This window comes from Schistocerca gregaria, chromosome 6 (genome assembly GCF_023897955.1).
Source record: "Schistocerca gregaria isolate iqSchGreg1 chromosome 6, iqSchGreg1.2, whole genome shotgun sequence".
Classification (NCBI taxonomy): Eukaryota; Metazoa; Arthropoda; class Insecta; order Orthoptera; family Acrididae; genus Schistocerca; species Schistocerca gregaria.
Window position 1 is genome coordinate 282,990,285 of NC_064925.1, and position 22,361 is coordinate 283,012,645.

The following is a 22,361-nucleotide window of genomic DNA, read 5'->3' on the forward strand; positions in this document are numbered from 1 at the left end:
CAATACATGTTACCTATAGGTTCAATCAACACGCTTGTGTTATGGAGATGTTTTGGGGACACAAATGGGCAACTCTGGAGAGAAGGCAATGTTCTTTCTGAGGAACACCATCAAAAAAATTTAGAAAACTGGCATCTGAAGCTGACTGCAGAACTTCTGCCTCTAGCTTACATTTAGCTTAAGGACCAAATTATGTATTGTACAGAGGCATATAGACAGATGCTTTTCCCTCACTCAGGAAAGGAAATGACTATTAACAGATACAAAGTGCCCTCCAAATCACATTAAATGATGGCTTGTCGTGTATCTATGTGGATGCAGATGAGAGAACAAGATAGGATTTTTTTATTACATTATAATCACTAAAATGTCCACTTAGACAATTGCTTTGACAATACACAATGACACATTACTTATAATCTTATTTATATAGTTGTCTATCACAGTGGAATTCAGAATACACTTAAGGGTGCAGTATTGCCTGCATAGAGGTACCAAACTTACTTAAACCATACTTTCAATATGAGAGAAGGAAAGTTGCTACTTGCCATATAGCAGAGATGCAACTTTCCTTCTCTCCTATTGTTACATTAACCATACTTTTGTGAGATATTAACATTTGTGTAGAATTCAAATCACAGAGCACTCCATAAGAGGAAATAGTACTGACCGCTATAAAAGACATAAGAACCAGGTATTACACAAAAGAGAGAGAGAGAGAGAGAGAGAGAGAGATTGTAATGAGCATTTATTACAAGGCATAAAGTTCTCACAGAAAACATATGACATTTCCCTCATCTTCATACAATATCACAGAATAATCTTCATACATAAATTTTAGTAAAAATTATGTACAGGTTTTGCTCTTCATCAAAATAAATATTATGTAAAAAACCTTTGACACACTACCATAAAATCTCAAAAGCATATACAACTGACACACACACACACACACACACACACACACACACACACACACACACACACACACACACACACACACTTACATTTTTAACTACAAGTCAAGCGACCTCTTTTATCCGCTTCTTTCTTGGTGACAAGTTTTCTTGTAGAACAATCTACTTCTTCTGCAGCAAACTTGCTCTTCCTTATGTTCTGTACATCTTTAAGAGGACATCTTTCAACAACTAGCTGCAGCACATTCTCTTTATGGTTATCTGTAAAATTGCAACCATGACAATCTCAAAAACTCATCTGTGAATAATTTACATATTTTCTATAATAATTCATTTTCAATATGGCTCCCTTTTCCGAAGGAAAACTACAAAGTAAGTAATTAATGAATAAAAAGCTAATACCTGTCACAACCATGTAATGCAACTGTCATGAAATCAATGACAAAGGCCTGTTACAACCAATGAGGAACAATGTCTTCATAAGAGTTTATTGCATAATATCAAGCTTTGATGAATCTACCTGCAGTGGTGGTGGTGGTGGTGGTGGTGGTGGTGGTTTCCCTCCATTATCAAATTGACTATTGTTTGATGCCTCATGTGTCCTGTCAAGCAATCACTTCTTTTAGTTAACTTGTTCCCAATTAGATGTAGTATCTCCTCATCTGTTATTCAATCTAACCCTCTAACCTTTAGCATTCTTTTGTAGCCACACATTTCAAGAGCTTCTATTCTCATCTTGTCTGAGCTGCTAATTCAATTCCACAGAAGGCTACACTCCGGATAAATACCATGAGAAAACACTCCCAAACACTTTACATTATATCACCTGTTAAATTCCTCTTTTTCAGAAAACTTTTCTACTTACTGCCAGCCTGCATTTTGTATTCTTTCTACTTCAGTCATCATCAGTTATTTTTCTGCCCAAATAGCAAAATCCATCCACATCTGTATGATGGATCTATAAAAACTCTTGTTTAAGTCCATTGCTCTATCTAACAGAATTACAATGTGATCGATAAACCTCAAAGCTTTTATTTCTTCTCCCTGAACTTTAATTCTCTTTACAAATTTCTCCTCAGTTTCGTTTACTGCTTGCTCAATGTACAGACTGAATAACTTCAGAGATCGGCTACAGCCCCATATCACTCTCTTCTCAACTATTATTCCCCTTTTGCATCCTTCAACTCTTATAACCACTGTCAGGTTTCTGTACAATCTATAAATAACCTTTAGCTTCCTGTATTTATCCTTGTTACCCTCAAAATTTTAAAGAAAGGAATACAGTAAACATTGTCAAAAGACTTCTCTAAACCTATAAATGCTTTAAATATAGGTTTGGCTTTCTTTAAATTATCAAATCAGATGTAAGGACAGTACTCTCTCGCCTTCCTACATTTCTCTGAAATCCAAACTTACCTTCTCCAAGAGCGACTTTTCTCTTCTTCTGTAAACAATTTCTGTCAATATTTTCCAGACATTATTCATTAAACTGATGGTACAGAAGTATGCACAACTGCAGCATCTGCCTTCTTTGGGGTTGGTATTACTACTACACTTTTTCAGGAAGTTATTTTGCTTGTCACATGTGTCTTCCATCCCAGGAGGAATAAGTTTTATTATAGTTGGTTCTCCCAACAATTTAAATAGTTATGAAGGAATGTTGTCAAATTCTTCTCGCAGTATCACCTCTCCCATCACACCTCAACTTACTTCCTCTTCTCTTTCTGTAATATTGTCTTCACATTTGTTTCCCCTATACAAACCCTCTATATATTTGTTACACATTTCCTTTCACTTCTTTGCTTAGAACTGGCTTCGCATTTGAGTTCTTTATATCCATACAACTGCTTTTCTGTTCTCCAATGGACTCTTTAATTTCCCTATAGGTAGCACCTGTTATTCTCCTAGTCACACATGTTTCTGCAGCTCTGCATTTGTTCTTTAACCATTCCTGTTTTTCCTGTCTTCCTGAATTTCCTGTCAATCTCATTTTTATACAACTATATCCCTTTTTGATTGCTTCATTTGCTGCAGTTATCAGAAGGTAAAACATGTAAGGTAAAGCAATAGGGTATGGGAGTTAGGCAGCAGACTGTGCAAACTTAAAAGAGTCATGAGAAAGATGTGCTGCAGTTGAAATATGGTCTCTTATTTTGGTGTCAAAACTCTGAAGTTTTAAAGATACAACAGCATAAGTAAATTCACATTGAGGTTTTCATTCATATTTATATTCATTTATGTGACTTTCTCTCGAGTGCTATGGCAAACTCACAGAACTGTCACAAGTCCTACTTTGGTGTCATCAATATTTAAACTGAAATTTATACATTATTATAAGTCACTTCATGATGTTTCCATGAAAGAAAAAATAAGTTTTTGCATGTTTGAGGAACTGTGAGCCTTAACACACCAACAGTTGTAATTTGTACTCCATTAATGGGTCAGTCATTAAATTATTTAAAACCAAAGAGTGTATTTTTTTTTTATTCAGGGAATCTATGCTGTTGGAGAGTACTTGAATAATGCAGAATTCTCCTAAATAACTAGGTGATATAATATAATAACAAATGCAAAAGTCAGCAAACACTCTTCTCACTTGTTGCACATAGTCAGTACACGCAGACTATTCATGAATCTATCTACAAACATACAGTGTGGAAGCCTATTTACCCCAATATGAGCTATGAGCCAACATGAAAATTAATATAAAGCCTTTGCAAAATGGAAGTTCTTATCTGTAAACATTCAGCCAATGGTTCTACCCAGAAACTTAATACACACCAAGCTCAGTAGCACCAAAAGAGGATAATTAATAGTCATTTTAACAGCTGCCACAACTTACAAATTAAATGTTCTCTAACTGAGTGGACGTGTTCTGACAGATATTCTCAGTACATGAACCAACAATCTTGTAACTGCTTTTACACCCATAATTACCATATTGAACACATAAGCAAACAAATATCTTTGCTATATATACCCCACTCAAAACCATGATGCTACTATAAAACAAAAGACTACTGCCTTCTCAAGTTTCATCCTGGTCAAAAATCTACAAATATCAAGATTATAATTTCCTCAAGCACTCCTCACTATTCACCTGGTCTTAACTTACATTACTTCTTGAATTTGTTTCCTTCCTAAGCCTACCTCATTTTCCTTTCCAAAGTACATTCTTAAAGTTGCTAATATGACACAATTGGCATAATGTAACATAATAGATATCAAACAAAACTACTTATTGGTCAGAAAGTACATCTTAAGAGGACAAACAAGCGATGTATAATTCTATAGTAATTTTCTGCTGTCTTACACATTGACATACCTTGTTCCTGGCTTTGAACATGAGTCACAATGTTGGAATGTGACTGCTGTAATCTGATTAAAATTACTTGAGAGTTCAACTTAACGCATGTGAACTGTTTTCCTCCAATCAGAGCTCTCAATGCCATGCCCAAATTCTTCACAGTTGGCAAACACTCAGTTCACTTTCAGTTCTTTGACCGGATTTTTTTCTTCACAGTTGGCAAACACTCAGTTCACTTTCAGTTCCTTGTCCGGATTTTTTTCTTGATGTGTTTGGATCCTGAATCATAAGTATGACACTCCTACTTTGTATTTCAACACACTGCACAAGACAGGATTCAACAACCCATATGCCCTAAGGAGCCAAAACATGACCACCAACCTACTATCAATATAAAGCCATCCAGGCGATAACAGCATCACTGGGCCAAGGCATGACTGCTTGTCAGACACAGACAGGGTGTAAGTAGTATCAGTGAGCATGGCGTCCATGTGTAGAATGGGAAAGGCACACAATCAATCTGAATGACTTCAACACATGGTGAAACCATGTCCCAATGTCAGACGTTATAGGCTGGGAAAAGTGATAAAACAGGACAGTCAGCAAACTGTGGCGCAACATCAGACTTTAATGCTGGACAAGGTAGAGAAGTGTATGAATACACAGAGCACTAAACACTCCCAATGATGGGCTGATGACCCATGCTTGTGCCAATGTTAACACCACGACATCCAGAAGCTACAACTGATATGGGCGTGTCACCATCGGCACTGATGTTGGTAAAGTGGCAGAGGATTGCATGGTCTGATGAATCCTGATACCTCTGTCATCATGCCGAAGGGAGGACACTAATCCATCGTCAGCTTCTCGATACCTGTACTGCAGACCACAATCAAAATGGTGGCAGCTCCATTATGCTCTGGGAAACATTCACATGGGCATCCATGGGTCCAGTGGAGCTTGTGCAAGTGAGTTCCAATTGATGTGCTGGCCCCCCAACTTGCCAGATCTGAACATGATCAAACACATCTGGGATATGATTAAACAGGGCATCAGAGCTCATTGCCCCCATTTCCAAAATTCATGGAAATTAGGCAACATGTGTGTGCAAATGTAGTGCCAACCCCCTCCAGCAACCTAAAAGGCCTCATTGCTGCTGTTCCATGATGTGTCCCACAGTTATTTGTACCAAAGGTGACAATAGACAGTTGAAGGTGGTATGGAGATATTTGTGAAATTAATGATTTTTTTAAATTTTTTTTTATTTACTTTCCATGCCCAACTGCTGAGGTACTTCAAAATGTTGAACATACTTTGATTCATATTACTTCCATATATTATGGGAGACAGTATCACATCAGAAGTTTTCTGACAACTATTAGTGGATGTTAATATGTTCACTGCACTGATGGAAGAACTTTGGAACTCTTGAGTACTTCCTTCTGTAGATATCATGTGACTTTTTAATGCTACTCCCATAGCACTCCATAGCCTCTATCCCTCAGTATATGAGGTCTCCCTGGTCTTTGTTTAGCTGTGGTTGTTGTCCCTTCACGTTTTCACTTCACCATCACGTCATCATCAGTTGACCTGAGCAGCTTCAGAAGAGTCTAAATGTGTCTGATAAACTTGCTACTCAGGTGACGTCCCATAACTGGTCCACATTCGAACTCACTGAGCTCTCCTGATTGACACATTGTGCTATAGCTGCTTCTCTACAAACAATACAATACAATACTCCCTGGCTCCTTTTACAGGCACATCTGTCTCTCACGACATCCAGTGGTAAATTCCCCAATACATAGGTATGTCTGGTTACTTTTGATCAGATTGTTTACATACACATCCTAATTTCTCTTCTCCTGTATCTTTACTTCTCACTCTGTCCGTATCTCTAGAATGAAGCTGGCACAGTACTTACCAATGTACCACCTCTGACCTCTCTCCAATGCTTCCCCCTTCATCTTTGTCTACCCTCATCATAATTACTGGTGGGTCTCTCGTCCTAGTGTCACAATGACTTGACTTTGCCTTTTAACCTTCAGCGGCATGTCCCTATTTCCTCTGCCACACAAAAACTGTTAGCTCCAAAAGCTAAGTAGTGTGTATTGGCAGTACTAGTACTACCTAGTTCACCTCCTGCAGTTAAGTACTAGCAAGCAATACTACCTCTCAATTTCTCAGAGTGTAACATTCATGTAAAATGGGGGTACTGTACATACTTCTAAGCAACCAAAAGACACAAATTTAACAAGCATTTAGCATGCTCTTTAACCATAATGATGGGGGCAATTTACTGTGGCATATACCCTACAGGACACTTACATCAAGGAGCCACCCAGGTCCATGACCACGCAATTACCACCCATAACTTACGAACATTTGTCAGTACTGGATCCACGGTGTACATGTATCGCGCAATGGTGCCCCAGATGTGCCCAATGGGATGCAAATTGGGTGAACTGGGATGCCACACAAGCATTCTAACATCCATAACATTTTGCGGATGATGAATTTGTGGTGGCCTGCCTGCTACAGCAGCAAGTTTTTCTTCGAACTCCGACTTCCACCACAGACTGCTGCATGATCGGTTACCTGCACACTATGGTCACTGGCTACAAGTGCAAAGGATGTTGCTCGGGGCATGACAAGGCTGCCAGCCTAGTTTTGCTCAGACTGACCCTTTTCCTCATTGTGTTAGAATCGTTCCAGTCCCGCAACTGTGTTTCGGTGGACACACCATGCAGCAACACATTTGTCATTGACAAACGTGCCGTCAAGTTTGAAGGTGAAGGTTCACCTACACCGTGAGTGAAAAATAATGTGCAACAAACATTCTGACTGGTGTGCATTTTGTGGCTACGTGGGTATCGCCATGCAAAACTTGATTCTCCATTCGCCATCTTGCCACCGATACTTCCCGCGAGAGACGATTGCAACGCGCGCCTTTACTTAGCACAGCAGAACTTACCAAGTGACCTCCTGCAAGGATGTTAATCTGTGAGGCAAATTCATATCCCTTTGGTGTAGCAATTTGGTTTTTAATAAAAGTGTCATTTTCTAGCCACATCTAGAACCTAGCACTCCAAACTCCACTTATTTGAATGATTTATGTATTTAGTTTTAGAAAATTAGTTAGGGAAACAATCCCCACAAATTGTCCTTCTGAAGGTACATGACAAGCAGGGTGCTGTAGTTGAAGAAACAGATCCACATGGTCAAACAGAAAGTGTCTTTATTGTCTGACACTAAGGTAATGCCAAGTGTGTGTTCTTTTCTTTGTAAACACCCACTACACAAAAATACTCCATTACCTGCCTGAATGGTGTCCTTGTTGGCAAGAGAAATGTGAGGCCTCACGTGGTTTTCAATGCATTCATACCACACCACCAGCTTATAGTAACTTATAGACTGACTCTCCACTTCAGGTGAAAAAACTTAATGCTTTTAGTGTCGATTTATTGTGTTTTTGTGCCTGTGTTAATTAGTATGCCTTGGGTGGTTTTGCAAGCAGCGATGCAAGTATAGGGTAGTGGTTTCTGTACCTAAAAGCAAGGATGTGATTCTGGGTAGTATATCTGCTTAACTGTCATTCAGCATTAAATTGCAGTGCAACCAGTAACCCACTGGTACAATCCCAGATAGTGAACATGGACTCTTGTCATCAGCACATTGTTTCTCATGTTCATTGTCTCTGAAACCAGATTTTCCAAAATCTTAGCACTCTCAGCACACTCAATGTGGCATAACAAGAAATCTTAGTGCGTCCCATGAGATGCAAAGGGCAAAGAGCATGAGCACCCATATTCTGCCTACAATCAAATATGCTGATGTTTTCCTTATCCAGCTTTCACTCAACTGCCATGCCAAATGTAATATCTGACATCCCAGTCATGGAACACACAAACTATTTAAATTCACTGAGAGAATGCTTTCTCCCAGTGTATCTAGCTATAATACAGTTGCCTGTGAGTGTGTTACCTGAACCACATGACAACAGCACTTCAGCAATCACATCTGGAAAACAAGAGAGCTAAACAATAACTGGTAAAAATTATGAGAAACAATTATTACAGAAGCAGCATAGGATATTGAAGAAAAAGAGGGAGTAAGGAAAGCTATTGTCAGTGCACTGACTAAGAAAATCTCATTACTTATCTGGATACAGCCACCCTAACTAACAAAGATGAGGATTAACATGATCAAAAAACCAAATCTTACACAAGCATGGTTTCTGAAAACTTCAGATGACTATTTGTTCTACCTTTATCAGCACGACAGTTACTGGACTCCATGATTTTATTGTAAGTGAATAAATTCTCTCTGAATTTTTTTTTTTTTTTAATGCAGATTAGCAAGTGAGATTTTCAGCATATTGTGATACACTCTTGACCAATTTAAATTCTTACTAGGGAACATGGTGGAAGCTTTTACTGTTTTGACAAGGTAATGAGGCATCAGCAGGATGTGTGGGAGGAGCTGCTTCATGACAGTCTTGACCGACAATGATTTAAGAATCAGCTATAACAGGGTGTATATGTGGACCAGGAGGAAAAAAATCCCCAGATCTTTCCTGGGTGTCCTGAGTGAAAATATACTTTTTCCCAGGTGAAAATATACTTTTTCCATGTTAAGTGCCAGAATAGTCTCTCCCGAAACCATAAAACTTATCGCCCCTGTGCATGATTAAGGTTTTATACCCCGGCATAAAACTTCCCTGCACTTTAGAAAACAAACGCCCCCCCCATAGGGGGGGGGGGGGGCATTTGGAAAGATCTTTGATGTGCAGCAGCATGTACGCTGCATATTTTCGTATTACAAAAGTATATGTTTGGATTCCATCAAACACAGCACATCAGTTTCCAAAGCATTGAAATTTAGATTGTGATGCACGTTAGTAGGCCAATCATAGCCAACCAATGACAGCAGATGGTCTAGGCACAGAACACACGAGTCAGGCCATAGCAACCAGCAGATAGTCCAGGCATAGGACACACGAGTCAGGCCATAGCAATCAACATCACTGTCCAGTAGCGCGAACAAATAAATAGAAGAAGTTATTTGTTTAAATTAATATACATAGTGTACCTACACGAGAAACTAAGCTTTCACATATAATATTAGTCTTTTTCGCACGTGTTAAACTTTAATATACATCACACAAATGTGCCAGTAAAATTTTAAACAATACATAAATGTTTGGCTCAAAATTCTTCTAAGAGGTTGGCCCTCAGCACATTAAGCTTTAAATGGGAATCAATAGCCTTGTGATTTCAGAAATTCAAAGCACATTCGCACATGTAACATAATTAATATTGCATAAAATGAAATTTACTTTGAAAGTAATGCTTTTCAACCACCATTCGCAATTTTTTTTTTTCCGCGACCTGTTACAGTTCGTTTCAGCAGTTGTCAGAGAGCGACAGAAAACGATGTTACAATGCATGCTCAGTTACGATGATGTAGGAAGCCCACATGTTCGTACCTATATAGCTTTACGAGATCTTGCATTACATCGTAAATGAAACAGAACACCAGAGGGTACTCGAAGAGAACCTGAATTTCCCAAACCAGACTAAAATGCATAATTTGGCTGAAAGTGTACATGTGTATGTCCAGAGTCACAAAGAAATAGGCCCCAACCTTATCTTAAGCTTTTCAGTGTGGTTTTCAGGCTGCAAATTTTCTTGGAGTACCAGTACTCTATTATCTCATGTTTGGTTCTTTATTATGGCATAACGTCATATGTGCCAGGAAGTAAAAAATGCGCACTTTTAATTCAGCAAACAGTTGACACTAGCCAATTCTGTAGAATGAAACACTCTCTTTCAAATAAATTGACTGCCTCTCGGAAAAATTAATAAAAGCCAAATTTCTTTAGCAAATCGACAAAAATAACTTTAATGTTGTGCAAGGCAGTAAACTAAAAGTAATAACATATTTTTGCCTTACATATGTATGTAAATGTATTTTAATTCACTCGCTAGCTCTCACATAAATCTGTTTTGTTTTCATTTGATACAAGAGTTGTAAACAAAGACAAAAAAGTGAAATCAGTAAACCTAAGCATGGGGCATGTGGAGACTATCACATGGAGACTACCACCCTCTCCACTGCAACTGCACTCTGCGCATGCGAGTATCTGGCAGCTTGGGCTCACCAGAAGTAGTTTTCCAACTAGTGTCTGACTGCTTGTTGCTACTGCTGATACAGCTAACAGCCGTACTTCAAGCAGCCAAAAGCACGAGCAGGTACTACTCATACACGACTGAACTGAGCACACACACGAGCCCGCTGGCATCTGTTCAAACGAACCTAATGTAAACTGCCGTGACATCACAGTCATTGGAAGCAGTTTGTTGTTGTGAAGTATTGCATAGTCTTCATCCTAAAGCCTTTGACACATTTTGGTGTTGGCAGACATTTGTGTGTGCACTGTGTTTTGTTGTTTGAAATGGCGCATTTCCTTTGCAATTTAAGTTTACTTTGGTTTTCTCTCCCTCATTAAAGTCCCATTGCCGCAATATTATTCTGTTAGAGTATCAGTTCTTACCAATCAACATTACAAAAATTTAACTGAAAACTAAAACAATGAAAAATTCCTGGGTTTTTCCCGGTTTTCTCCCAGATGAAAAAATTCCCTGGTTTTTCTTGGTTGTCCTGAGGCATATACACCCTGTATAACTTCTTTGAGTTCAGTCAGAGTGTGCTCATCTTGAAACTGAAGGAAGATGACTAATCATGCCTGAAAAGCAGAAGTGGCATTCTTAGAGCTGGTACTTAGATATGTTGTCAGTAACAAGAATGTAACACTTGATATACTACTACAGCAAACCAACAGAACACGCGTTGAAACCCACAGGTCTCCTAAGAGCACATGTGATAGCCCTTCTCCAGTCTTGTCGATACTTTGTCTCAGGTAGCTATCAAATCATGTGGGCACAATATTTAAGAAAAGTAAGATATCCACGCATCAAATGCCTTCGTGAATTTTCTTATTCTTTGGTGCAGTCTGAATCTGACCTGTGTTCCCTATCAGTTTGTTATGTGCCACTTACAGCACGAGAAACTGATGTCAAAAGTGTCATAATTTCAAGGCTTTTAATCATTATTATTTTCATTCTCTTTGCATTATTACCTATTGTCTCATATAAGTTTCCCACAATGACTTTCTATACTGCACTTGAGAAATGGTCTAGCTTCAGCTGCCACAGACTGAGGTTATGTGTGTGAGAGTTGCTATTGTGAGCACATGTGCATGCGTGCGTGTGTTTGTTTGCTGTGTTTGTGTCTTTTGACAAAGGCTTTGCTGGATGAAAGCTCACTTTCTGACAGTCTTTTCGTTGTGCCTATCTGCGACTGAGCATCTCTGCTGTATGGTGAGTAGCAACTATCCTTTTCATAATATTAACAATGGAAAATACAGGCTAGAATGTAATAACGTTATGTAAAGGATAGTTTCTGCTCACCATATAGTGGAGCTACTGAGTCGCAGACTGGCACAACAAAAAGACTGTCACAAAATAAGCTTTCAGCCAACAAGGCCTTTATCAAAAATACACACACACACACACACACACACACACACACACACACACACGCACGCACGCACGCACACGCACGCACGCACGCACGCACGCACGCACGCACGCACACGCACACACAGACACACACACACACACATGCGCGCGCGCGATGCAGTCTTTGGCAGCTGAAGCCAGACTACGAGCAGCAGTGCATGATGCAACAGGCAACCGGGTGGGGTACCTAGGAAGTTGAAGTAGGGAGGGGGAGGGATGGCAGGGTAGTGGCAGGGAGGGTAAAATACTGCTAGTGGGAGTGTGCAGGGACGAGGTGGAGAGTGGGTCAGGCATTAAGGTGCAGTTGAGAAGTTAGAAGTGAAAAGACTTGGTGCATTGGTGAAATAGTGGGCTGTTTAGTGTTGAATGGGAATAGGGAAGAGGCTAGATTGGTAAGGACACAGACACTCCTGCAGCCATTTTCCTTGCATGAGTACACACGTCAGGAAGTGTGCATTGGTGTGTGTGAATGTGTGTACTGTTGCTAGAAAGAGTGAATGCTCAAAAGCTAGTGTGAATGCTGTTTTCTGTTGTATGTTACTGTCCTCCATCCATAGATCTGCTATAGGTGAGTGGTTGCCATTGCCATTGCCTTTCCCTTATTTTACGTACTGCACCATCCAGGAATTTCCACTGCTTTTGATGCATTAAATATTTGACTTGAATTGTATAACTGAAAAAATTATGTGTAAAGTTTGTTGCAAGTAACCAAGTGCTATCATTCTCAAACACCAGATGAATATAGTGTTGCACAATGTCATTGCATAGCCTCAAGGCGCACACAGTTTCTAATTGTAATACTTGACTTATTATGTTATGGTTTCAACATAAAATTATCTCTCATAGCGTGAAGGTTATGACAGAAATTTAAATTTTTAAATTTGATTGATAATTATGTGAGATATTGAAAATCAAATTTCTGTAGCCTCTGAAGATCATTCAACAGGCTTCTTGCAACTGGGACTAAACCACATACCAGGATAGTGATTTTGTAACATAGATAGAAGTCGCTTTCAGGGATGGTGTTGAAAGCATTTAGGAAACCTAAAAATGTTATTTCCTGAATTCTTCACAAGTTCAGATGTTTGGTTTCAGAAAATCCGTCATAAGCCATAAATTCATTATCTATAGGTGCGACCCAACGAAAAGGACACAGTGATATGAGTAACACAAACTTTTGTCCGGCCTTCAACCACAGTGTGAAAGTCTTAACACACACTGTATACATTGCCAGAGCGAATTTGTCCTAAGTTCCACACAAAAAACACTAGCCATAACTTGACGTATATCCAATGATAGGACATAAGCAATGAGACTATATTAGATCATGAAATTGAGAATTCATTTGCACAGTCAAAGACAGCTCCTGTTTCATGGCTGACAGCGGAGATAAAAGAAAAGATAATTATTTATTACAGGGACCCGATTTCAAGGTCTTAATGATTGCCTGAAGGGCAGTCATTTAATTTGGTTGAGAAAGAGTAGCAGTTGCTTTTATCTCTTTTCATCTTAAACTGTGAATCAAGTATTATTGCTTTCAGGCAACTGTCACTGTTACCATGGCCAGGAGTTCATATTTTGCCCCAGTGTGTAGTTGTCCACAAAAGGAAGAAATTTTAAACAGAAGAAAAATTCAAGAACTGGAGACTTTTTAGGGATAAAAATAGAATATTATTCAACTCTTCTTAAAATATTTATTTAATTAAATGCATTCCAATACAAAAAAAAATATGTTTTGCATGATGCAAAAACTGTGCTACACTTCGTCAACCATGAAAGAAATGTATTTAAGAAATAATCTAAATCTAGTTCATTATTAATGTCACAGACCACATGCAAAATAATCGTATGGTTCAGTCTACCTTGTAACATCTTTTATCTTAAACAAGTTTTTCATAAACTTACAAGAGCATTGTTTATTACAACAAATGACCAAGGAAGCTTAATAAGAATGCAAACACAGTACGCAAGCTTTGGAATTAATTGTCTTGTCCGCTCATAACTTTTTAAAACTCCGCAGTTTTCCTAACTGCTCATTTTCTCTCTCTAAAAAGTTGCAAAAACACATCTCTTACTTAATCTCTCTCCATAAGACCCATTTTTGTAAGATTTTACAATTCCATCCAAGTCTGTATTATGTCCAAGGGTATATTTTTCCAATGATTAAAAAAATTTCAAGGAACCAACGCTGAATCAACACTAGACTGATGCAATAAATTGATTTAAAACTTCAAAAAAAGATTTTCTGAAAAATTCTTGAAGCATTCTGAATTTGATACTTTCATCAAGATGTTTTGAGTTAGAACCAAGATCAGCAACTGTTTGAGCACTTTTATGCGAAAATTCTTCAAATTTAAAATCATAAGAAGCACTTATCAGTAACTGGTATTTTTTCACACGATTATATTTCTGTAATTCTGTATTTAAAATTTTTAACCAATGAAAAACAATAATAACCCTTGTTAAATTGAAATAACCCTTTCACCTTTGCAAATAATCATAATCATAGATACCCATGCTTTGGCCGCTACCTTGCTGCTAATTCCCTTGTCAATAGAAATGTCATACAGAAGCTACATCAGTTATTTATAATTTGCCATTACAACCTTCATATACTCTATTTGTACTACACATTTGTCAAATAGGAATGTATACCAAAATGAGACATCAACCACAATTCCATAAAATGTTAAATCTTAATATATAACTTGTTGGACTGTAGGCTGATGGAGAAGGTAAACATTTTTCAATTTCTTTCTCACTTTCAAACTGCAACTCTTTGAACTGAGCAAAGCGCTTCGGTGACTCCTGTATAAAGTTTACTAAATCTTTCATTATTCCAATAAATTTTCTGACTGGTAAAAATGTTTGAATTCCATATTGCATGATGAAATTAAGATTATAAGAATTACAATTCAAAAACAATGCTCAAGGCTCTTGCTTGTGTATCTATGTCTGCAGACTTAGCCAAAAACATTTGAGGCCTCATCCTAATACTGGCCCATTACTTTTGAGAGTGATAACTTGTGAAACATTAACAGTTCCTATGTTTTGTAAATGACTGATGCTCAAAGATACTTTTTCAGTTTGGGACACATCACAAGTTTCATGTTATAAAATTGAAAGACAAGCAGCAGTTTCTATCTCCTTCATAGGGCTTAAAAGTCTGTAATCGCCACTAGATCAAGAATTTAATTTTGATTATGGTTTTGTTTTAGGACACAAAAACAACTAGGTCCATAAGCACCCACATCAAAACTGTAGAACACAAAGACAAAGAGAGGAGTTAAAATCAACTACACCTTAATACCAACTGACAGAAGAGAAGACAGCTAAAAACATAGATGTGGAGAAAAGTTCCATCATTTGTTTGAAATAAAATGACAATATCGACTGAACTTCATTATTAGTTTCAATGGGTATTTTATGCGCTGATACAATTAACATGAAAAGATGGTTGATTTTGGGGGAGGGGACCAAACAGCGAGGTCTGGAACCATACAGCGAGGTCATTGTTCCCATGATCTGGATTGCAGAAATCGAGGGAGGAACAACACTCATCACAGTTCAGTCAAGTGGAAGGTATAACATGCAAAGTGGAGAAAGGGATATCAGGACAGCAGGAAGAGGAAATAACAGGAGTGCGGTGGGTGGAAATGGGGAAATCAGGGGTGCCCCCACAAGCGTTATGCACGGTGGGGCATCAGAACAGCCACTGATTCGTTCTGACACTCACACCATGCTATTATCATGATACAACAGGACAACAGCAGAGGAAGGAGACACTAGAAAAGGGGAACAAAAAAGCAGAACAGATAAGACCAAATGTAAGGAAAACGTAGGGAGAATCTGGCCAGTGTGGAGGCAAGATCAACGTCTTCATAACCAATGCCTACATTAAACTGAGGGACTCAAAATTCCAAAGGAAAATTCAAGGATTTATACCCAAGAGTACGAACCACTTTCACAAAGAAAACTGAGGATAAACATGTGATGATTGTCTGCTAACACCAGAAACAAGGAAGGCAGGAGAGCATATTTAGTACGAAGGGCCGAAAGCTGGGGGGAGGTCCAACAAAATATAGATCACTGTGCGAGAATCCCCACAACTACAAAGGAATCATTGCGGAATAAAAACCATGGGCCAACTTAGTATGGCCAATATTAAGATGGAAGAGGATGGTGAACTCCCACCAGGAGAGGCAGGGAGAAGAACATCACATGTTGGGAATCTCCTTGATGACACAAAATTCATTAGACAGGAAACAGCCTCCCAGGATTAAGGCCATGACTGAATAAAAAGGGATTTGACATCAAGCCAGGATAATTATGTGGCCAGGAACCCAAAGAAAATCAAACCAAACAAGCAGTCATTAAGGTCAGCAAGAGGTCGTGAACAGCAGAGACCAAGGGATGGTGGGAAACACATCGAGTGATAGCCGAAAGACCACGGCGGGAGACGGACAGGAGGAGGGAGGGTGGGAGACAGGACTGGGGCAAGGAAGAGGTAGGAGGGGGTAGTATGCACCAGTAGAAATCATCAACACAGGATGAGTCAGCCATATTTTTACTATCCTCAGTGTAAAACGGATGAACAAGAAATGTCTTATATTCTTTTCTTTCTTGTAAATCAGGTGGTATGGTGAGCATGGAGTGTCAGTCATGACAAATTACACACATGGGTGGCAGAACGTATGTGCTCCCCTCATGGAGCGGGTGTCCATAGTCACCAAATGGCGGATCCGCGATACATCAGGAAGATCTATGCCTGACATGCAAACTCCAAGCATCTCGCAGGCGGTGGGCCGTACGCTTCAGCTCACACCAATGACACATAACCTTGACCTTCACTGGGAAGCTATCTCTCTCAAAAGCCAGAACACAGGCAGCAGTATCGGTGCAGTTGTCCCTACAACCTCCCTGCACATGTCAAACATGAACGACCCATCATTCCAGATTAGCCTGTAGTTCATCAGTCTAAAAGTTGAGGTCCCCGTGGAAAATGACTCCCTGGATCATTCTCACAGACTGGTGAGGTGTAATACACACTGGAATCTTTCCAAGATAATCATAAGCCTGAAGGGCGGCAGACTGGGCTGCAGAGGAAGCATTGATCAACAGCCAACTCCACAGTATCTTACTGAAAGAATCCACTTCATCAAACTTGTCTTTCATATTTTCCAGAGGGGGGGGAGGGGGGAATGCCCTTTGTCAGTGAATGTGTCCCATTCGTCCTAGCACAGACCAGATAGTGGGGAAAGTTTTTTACCCCAAACCTTCCAGGGTGCAGCCACAAAAGGGAAGGTCACAGGCTTATCGGAAGCAGCATTCAACAGTCTGTTACCAAACGAAGAGATGGTCGTAGGAGAATGGACAGATTTTTGGAACTCAATATGGTTCATGCACAAAGCATCCTCCCTAATACTGCCCATTCGACCAGTGGCTCACCTCATAGACACCACCCAGCCACATCACGGGCCATATGGCGTAGTGGCCATTTCCAAGAGCTCCAATGCTCCAGAATGACAAGCAAAAGGCAAATAAGACAAATCCCAAAAGGGGACCAAAAACACCAAAAAGGATGAATGAGAAAAGGCAAGGGGAAACAAAATTGCAAGGCATACAGGAATCCAGGTGGATAGTCATGTTGACATGAGTAAGAATATCGCAAGAGGAGGAGGGGGGGGGGGGGGGGGGGCAGCGGGGAAGGTAGAATGGGCTGCAGCAGCTCGGGACCCAATGGGTGTCATGCACAAACTCATGAAAGAACCATGAGCCGCTGGGGAACATGAAAAGAACTTGATATGTGAGCCCTTGTTTGCTCTGCTCCAGGTCTCCAGTTTGAAAATCAATCACCACCCAAAGATTTTTACTTAATTTTTTGGTCTACATGTCAAAACTTTGAACTTTCACTCACTTTAGCACTGATTTGACGAATTCCTTATATCTATCAGGTTGAAGCCAAAGATTATTATTCAGACAATTTTTAAAAACTAGAAAGACTGAAGATTTCTCTGCAGCTGACACTAAAATCAAAAATGTATTTTTATGTTGTACAAAGAAACATTTAAAAAATCAGCATGAAAATAAAACAATACGAATGATGCTGATGTTCTGTGTTACTGCATACTTTTCTTTTGTATTTCAGGTACGTAATACATCTAATATCATGTTCGTCAATTCATTGTCATAGTTATCGAATGTAAGTTGTTTATTAAAGTCAAACTTTTTGTAAACTGCAGAAGTTTTTATAGTAGATGCTTTGAAAGCTAAAATTATAAAACTACACACTTGGTTCTCAGAGTACAGTGTAGTTCCTAACTTCATGTTAATAACAATATTTTACACAGATTTAAATGAATACCACACAGTGATTTTATTCCTTTAGTCTGCCTGTTGCAATGTGTATTAGCTGATAAAAAGAAATGTGAACACAGTACTGCAGATATTCAGATCTAAATTTGACATATTCGATATGCCTGCCATCATTGGAGGCGATGTGTGACAGAAAAATAGCAAAATTCTGCATGACCCGCTGAAGTGTCGGAACATCAATGCTGTCGATGACTTCCTTACTGTCTGTTTTCAGCTCAGCAATTGTTTTGGGGTTATTGCTGTACACTTTGTCTTTAATATAGCCCTACAAAAAGGAGTCATATGTATTCAGACCCAGAGAATACGGCAGCCAATAGAGGTCAATGCCAGTTGTCTCTTGGTACCCCAGTGCCAGAATGCGGTCCCCAAAGTGCTCCTCCAGGACATCAGACACTCTCCTGCTTCGACGGGGTCAAGCATCATCTTGCATGAACCACATCTTGTTGAAGTCAGTGTCACTTTGGATAATGAGTATGAAATCATCTTCCAAAGCCTTCACGTACCATTTGGTAGTCACTGAGCCATCAAGGAATATTGTTTCTATTATCCATGAATGGACATTGCAAACTGTACAGTCACCCATTCAGGATGAAGAGACTTCTAAATTGCGAAAAGCGGATTCTCAGTCCCTCACATGTGCCAATTTTGCTTATAGACGAACCCATGCAAATGAAAATGGGCTTCACTGCTAAACCAAACCATGCATTCGCATACTAATTCCCATGATGCCCCACAGCGAACCGTGCAGTTTAAACGTCCTAATGTAAACCACTCAGAAGTTATGATGACTTTGTCATATGGTTCAATAATGGTCATCCTGTATATTGTAATTTATTTTAAATATAAATGTAGTCTATGAACCACCTGGTTTTGATTTTAAACATTTCACACACACACAAAGCTAGGGACATTTCTTGTCCATTCTGATGCACAGTAAATACATTATTGGAATCGTAAATGCGTCTCAAGTGGAACATGAACATTACTCATAATTTATTTTCTACAATCATTATTACAGTGGAACTTCGATTTTATGTTTTTTGCGATTCTACACCATAAATTCGTAGCCCCTATGAAAATCCCCGAAGATCAATGGTAAAAATTCTTCAATTTGATATTTCTTCCTAGTAAGGTTTATTTCGATTCTAAATACTTACTTGGTGTCTCACTTGACTTCATCCCGTTTTCTTCCTATTGACTTCTGAAGTGACTGAACGAGTTATAAGTGGCACAAGAAGGAAGATGGCTCACACCATGGGTGGTGGCAGAGTTAAGGGAATATTTTTGGCCACTGCAGAGAGGGGTGCTAACACAACTTGCAACATTTAACTTCACCGCACAATTATGATAGAACTACTGCAAGGTTACAGGAGTAAAGGAAAAACAAGACAGTCAACATGAAGTGTTCCAGACCAAGCAAATACATGACGAAGGGACACAGGCACCATCTTTTCTTGAGCCAATTATAAATAAGTCTCAACTTTTAGCACATATTTCCGATGTATTGTATTCAGCAACAATATCAATTGTCAGCCTTTTAAATTCAAACCAAGTCTCAAAGAATATGCTTGGTCATAATCGAGGAAATATCACCTCTTTCTGGCTAGTGAATTCTTATTGATTAGTAACTTGTTACGTCATCCAATAGCTAGCCCAGCCACCACACCACACTAACACACACAAAATAAGCTCGCCTACTGAAAATGTGGAGAGGTGGTGTGGTCCTTCAGTGACAGGAGAGCATGTAACGGTGAAAGCTTTTTATGAAGTGCTGAAAATGCTGTGCTATGACAGAGCTGTCACATGGGAATAGAACAAGGGTTTTGCAATAGCCTATTTTAAAGACTTCTGAGATGATACACTTGCAACAAGTACATACACTACTTGTGCATATACTCTGCATCGCACACACCACACACCGTAGATCGTAAAGATTGGCAGCAGTAACAGAGGGCATGAAGAAAAATTGTAGCACCTGAGCTTTATTTCAAACTTACATTTTACACAGTGTACAGGTAACTTTAATATGCTTGTAACATCAGCTGAGGAAGTGAACTCATTTCTTCACATCCCTGTTTCTCTCATCAAGCATAAAATAAGACTTTAACAGTTATCAGCATACAAAGTGCAGCTCGTCAGAAAGTCATTAAACAATAACAGCAATGGTGGCAAACTATGTCATTAAGCAGATGTCCTCATTTATGCTTATGGTTTAAATATGTAACTGCTGTGATGATTTTGGTTTAATTCAACATGTTCATTTTTTTATTTTTTTTCTGGGTGAGCACATAGAATGACTTCTCAGAAACACTTGTTTTGAACATATAATTTGTGCTCATATCATGTCAGAAAACAGCTCAATTACCTTGTACTCAGATACCAATTACAATTTTTTGACAGGTTTTTACTTGCTGTGACACATCTGTGATTTTTTAAGAACTGACTAAATTCATTACCATAAAATATTGCACAACATTGTATTGTACATTTAATTTCCTTTCCTTAGATTTTGTACACAGTGTTGGAGAGGATTAAGATTTTTAACCACATATGCAAATTACACGTGTTTTTGCTCATATTTTGGGGGTTTTAACATTTTCCTCAATTCTGCATTTTTTTAAGGGGTTTCGCTGTACTTTGGGCCAATTTTTGTCATGGAATACCAGTTGGCACAAATAGTCGACATTTTAAGATTTCAGCAAATTCCATTATTCTTAGCAGTAAAAACACTAACATAAAGAATCATCAAAAAATATTCAGGCAGAACAAATTTTTGAAGAAAGATTTCAATATTTAAAATTAATTCTTTTACTCTATTCTGCAAAGACTATCTCTGGATATATAACTTCTTGCAAGATCATGTTTCCTTAATTTTATGAAAGTTATGCCATAGAATTTTCATAAAACACTTCCATGCCAAATAGAACAGTAATTCTATTCCTAAAAATATTTAACTACTTTCCTACTTGTTTATTTCTTCTTTTTTGTGTTCTCTATACAATTTGTATCAAGGATATTGTCATAAACACAGATTATTGCAACCAGCTGGATTTCGAGGTTCAGTTAGTACTACAACATAAGAGCGGAAGCATTTGTGGTGAGTAACTGAGATTATTTAAAATTGTCATTGCACCTAGGGATTCCAATTCATAACAATCTGAGGATTTCTTGGTGGAAGTAATAATGTGCTGGGCACTTTTCTTACAAATATTGCAGATTTCAGCAAGAGTACAACACAAAGTTTGCTCTGAATAGGCCATTAAGTTGAACAGTACGTACATAATTGGTGAAGAGTGTTAGTTGATTCGATCTGATATTTATTTATTTAGACACTATCAAGGTCTTAAGTCAAGCGAAGGCAAGAATAATATAACTGTATTTTTCTTTTCTTTTTGGTGTCTGGGTTTTTGTGAACTCAAGTGTATGGACTTCAATTTCACTTAAAACAGTCCTAGATACAGAATGGGAGTAAGAGGTACACATGTCAATACTGTGCTGTCTCATGTGGCTTTACGTTCAAAAGCTGAGCAGCAGGTTGCATGCATGTAATACTCATACCTATCACTACAAAAACATTGTGTACCACAAAATAAAGTGAACTGTCGCATCATTTTAAGGGTTTCTACAGTAAAAGAAAAACCAAAGATACAGCTCCTTTCCACCTACCAGCAAGAGTCTTATAATATTCTTGGCTCACTGGGATGAATTTCACCTGGTAATAAGAAAATACGAATATCAATCAAATGACGAATGTTTACTGTTAGTCTCTTATTCAGAAGTAATTTAGAAGTACAGGAGACCACGCACCGAACAGCAACAGCATAGAGTCATCAACAGGCACACACGAAAAAAAGAATGAAAACTTTGCTAGCTTTCTGAAGAAATCCGTTGACGAGTTAGAGAGAACACACACACACACACACACACACACACACACACACACACACACACACACACACACACACACACACACAGTGAGGATGACATATGCAGACATGGATTGGGAGGAGGGGTGTAAAGACAGAGCAAGAGCAAACAGATACAGGGTGTGGGGACAGCAGTAAGTTAGTGGAGATTGAATCCAGGAGGATTACAGGTGTGAAGGACATATTGAATAACAACTCCCATCTAAGTTCGAGGACATGATGAAAAGTAAATGCCTCCAAATTTTTTATTCTGTTC

At 38.7% G+C, this 22,361-nt stretch overlaps 1 protein-coding gene across 5 annotated transcripts in view; it reads right to left on the bottom strand.

The window, feature by feature from the left end:
- Window positions 1-731: 731 nt before the first annotated feature.
- LOC126278387 (protein Spindly-like) overlaps window positions 732-22,361 on the bottom strand; it is a 188,767-nt gene continuing 167,137 nt past the window's right edge. For 4 of the 5 annotated variants that reach the window (XM_049978480.1, XM_049978485.1, XM_049978484.1 and 1 more), the window contains one exon: window positions 732-1,178. In XM_049978480.1, coding sequence (XP_049834437.1) covers window positions 1,012-1,178 — 167 coding nt within the window. In that variant the 3' untranslated portion in view covers window positions 732-1,011. Of the gene's footprint in view, window positions 1,179-20,140; window positions 21,892-22,361 lie in introns of those variants that run through there. The other variant, XM_049978482.1, reaches the window with a different exon arrangement.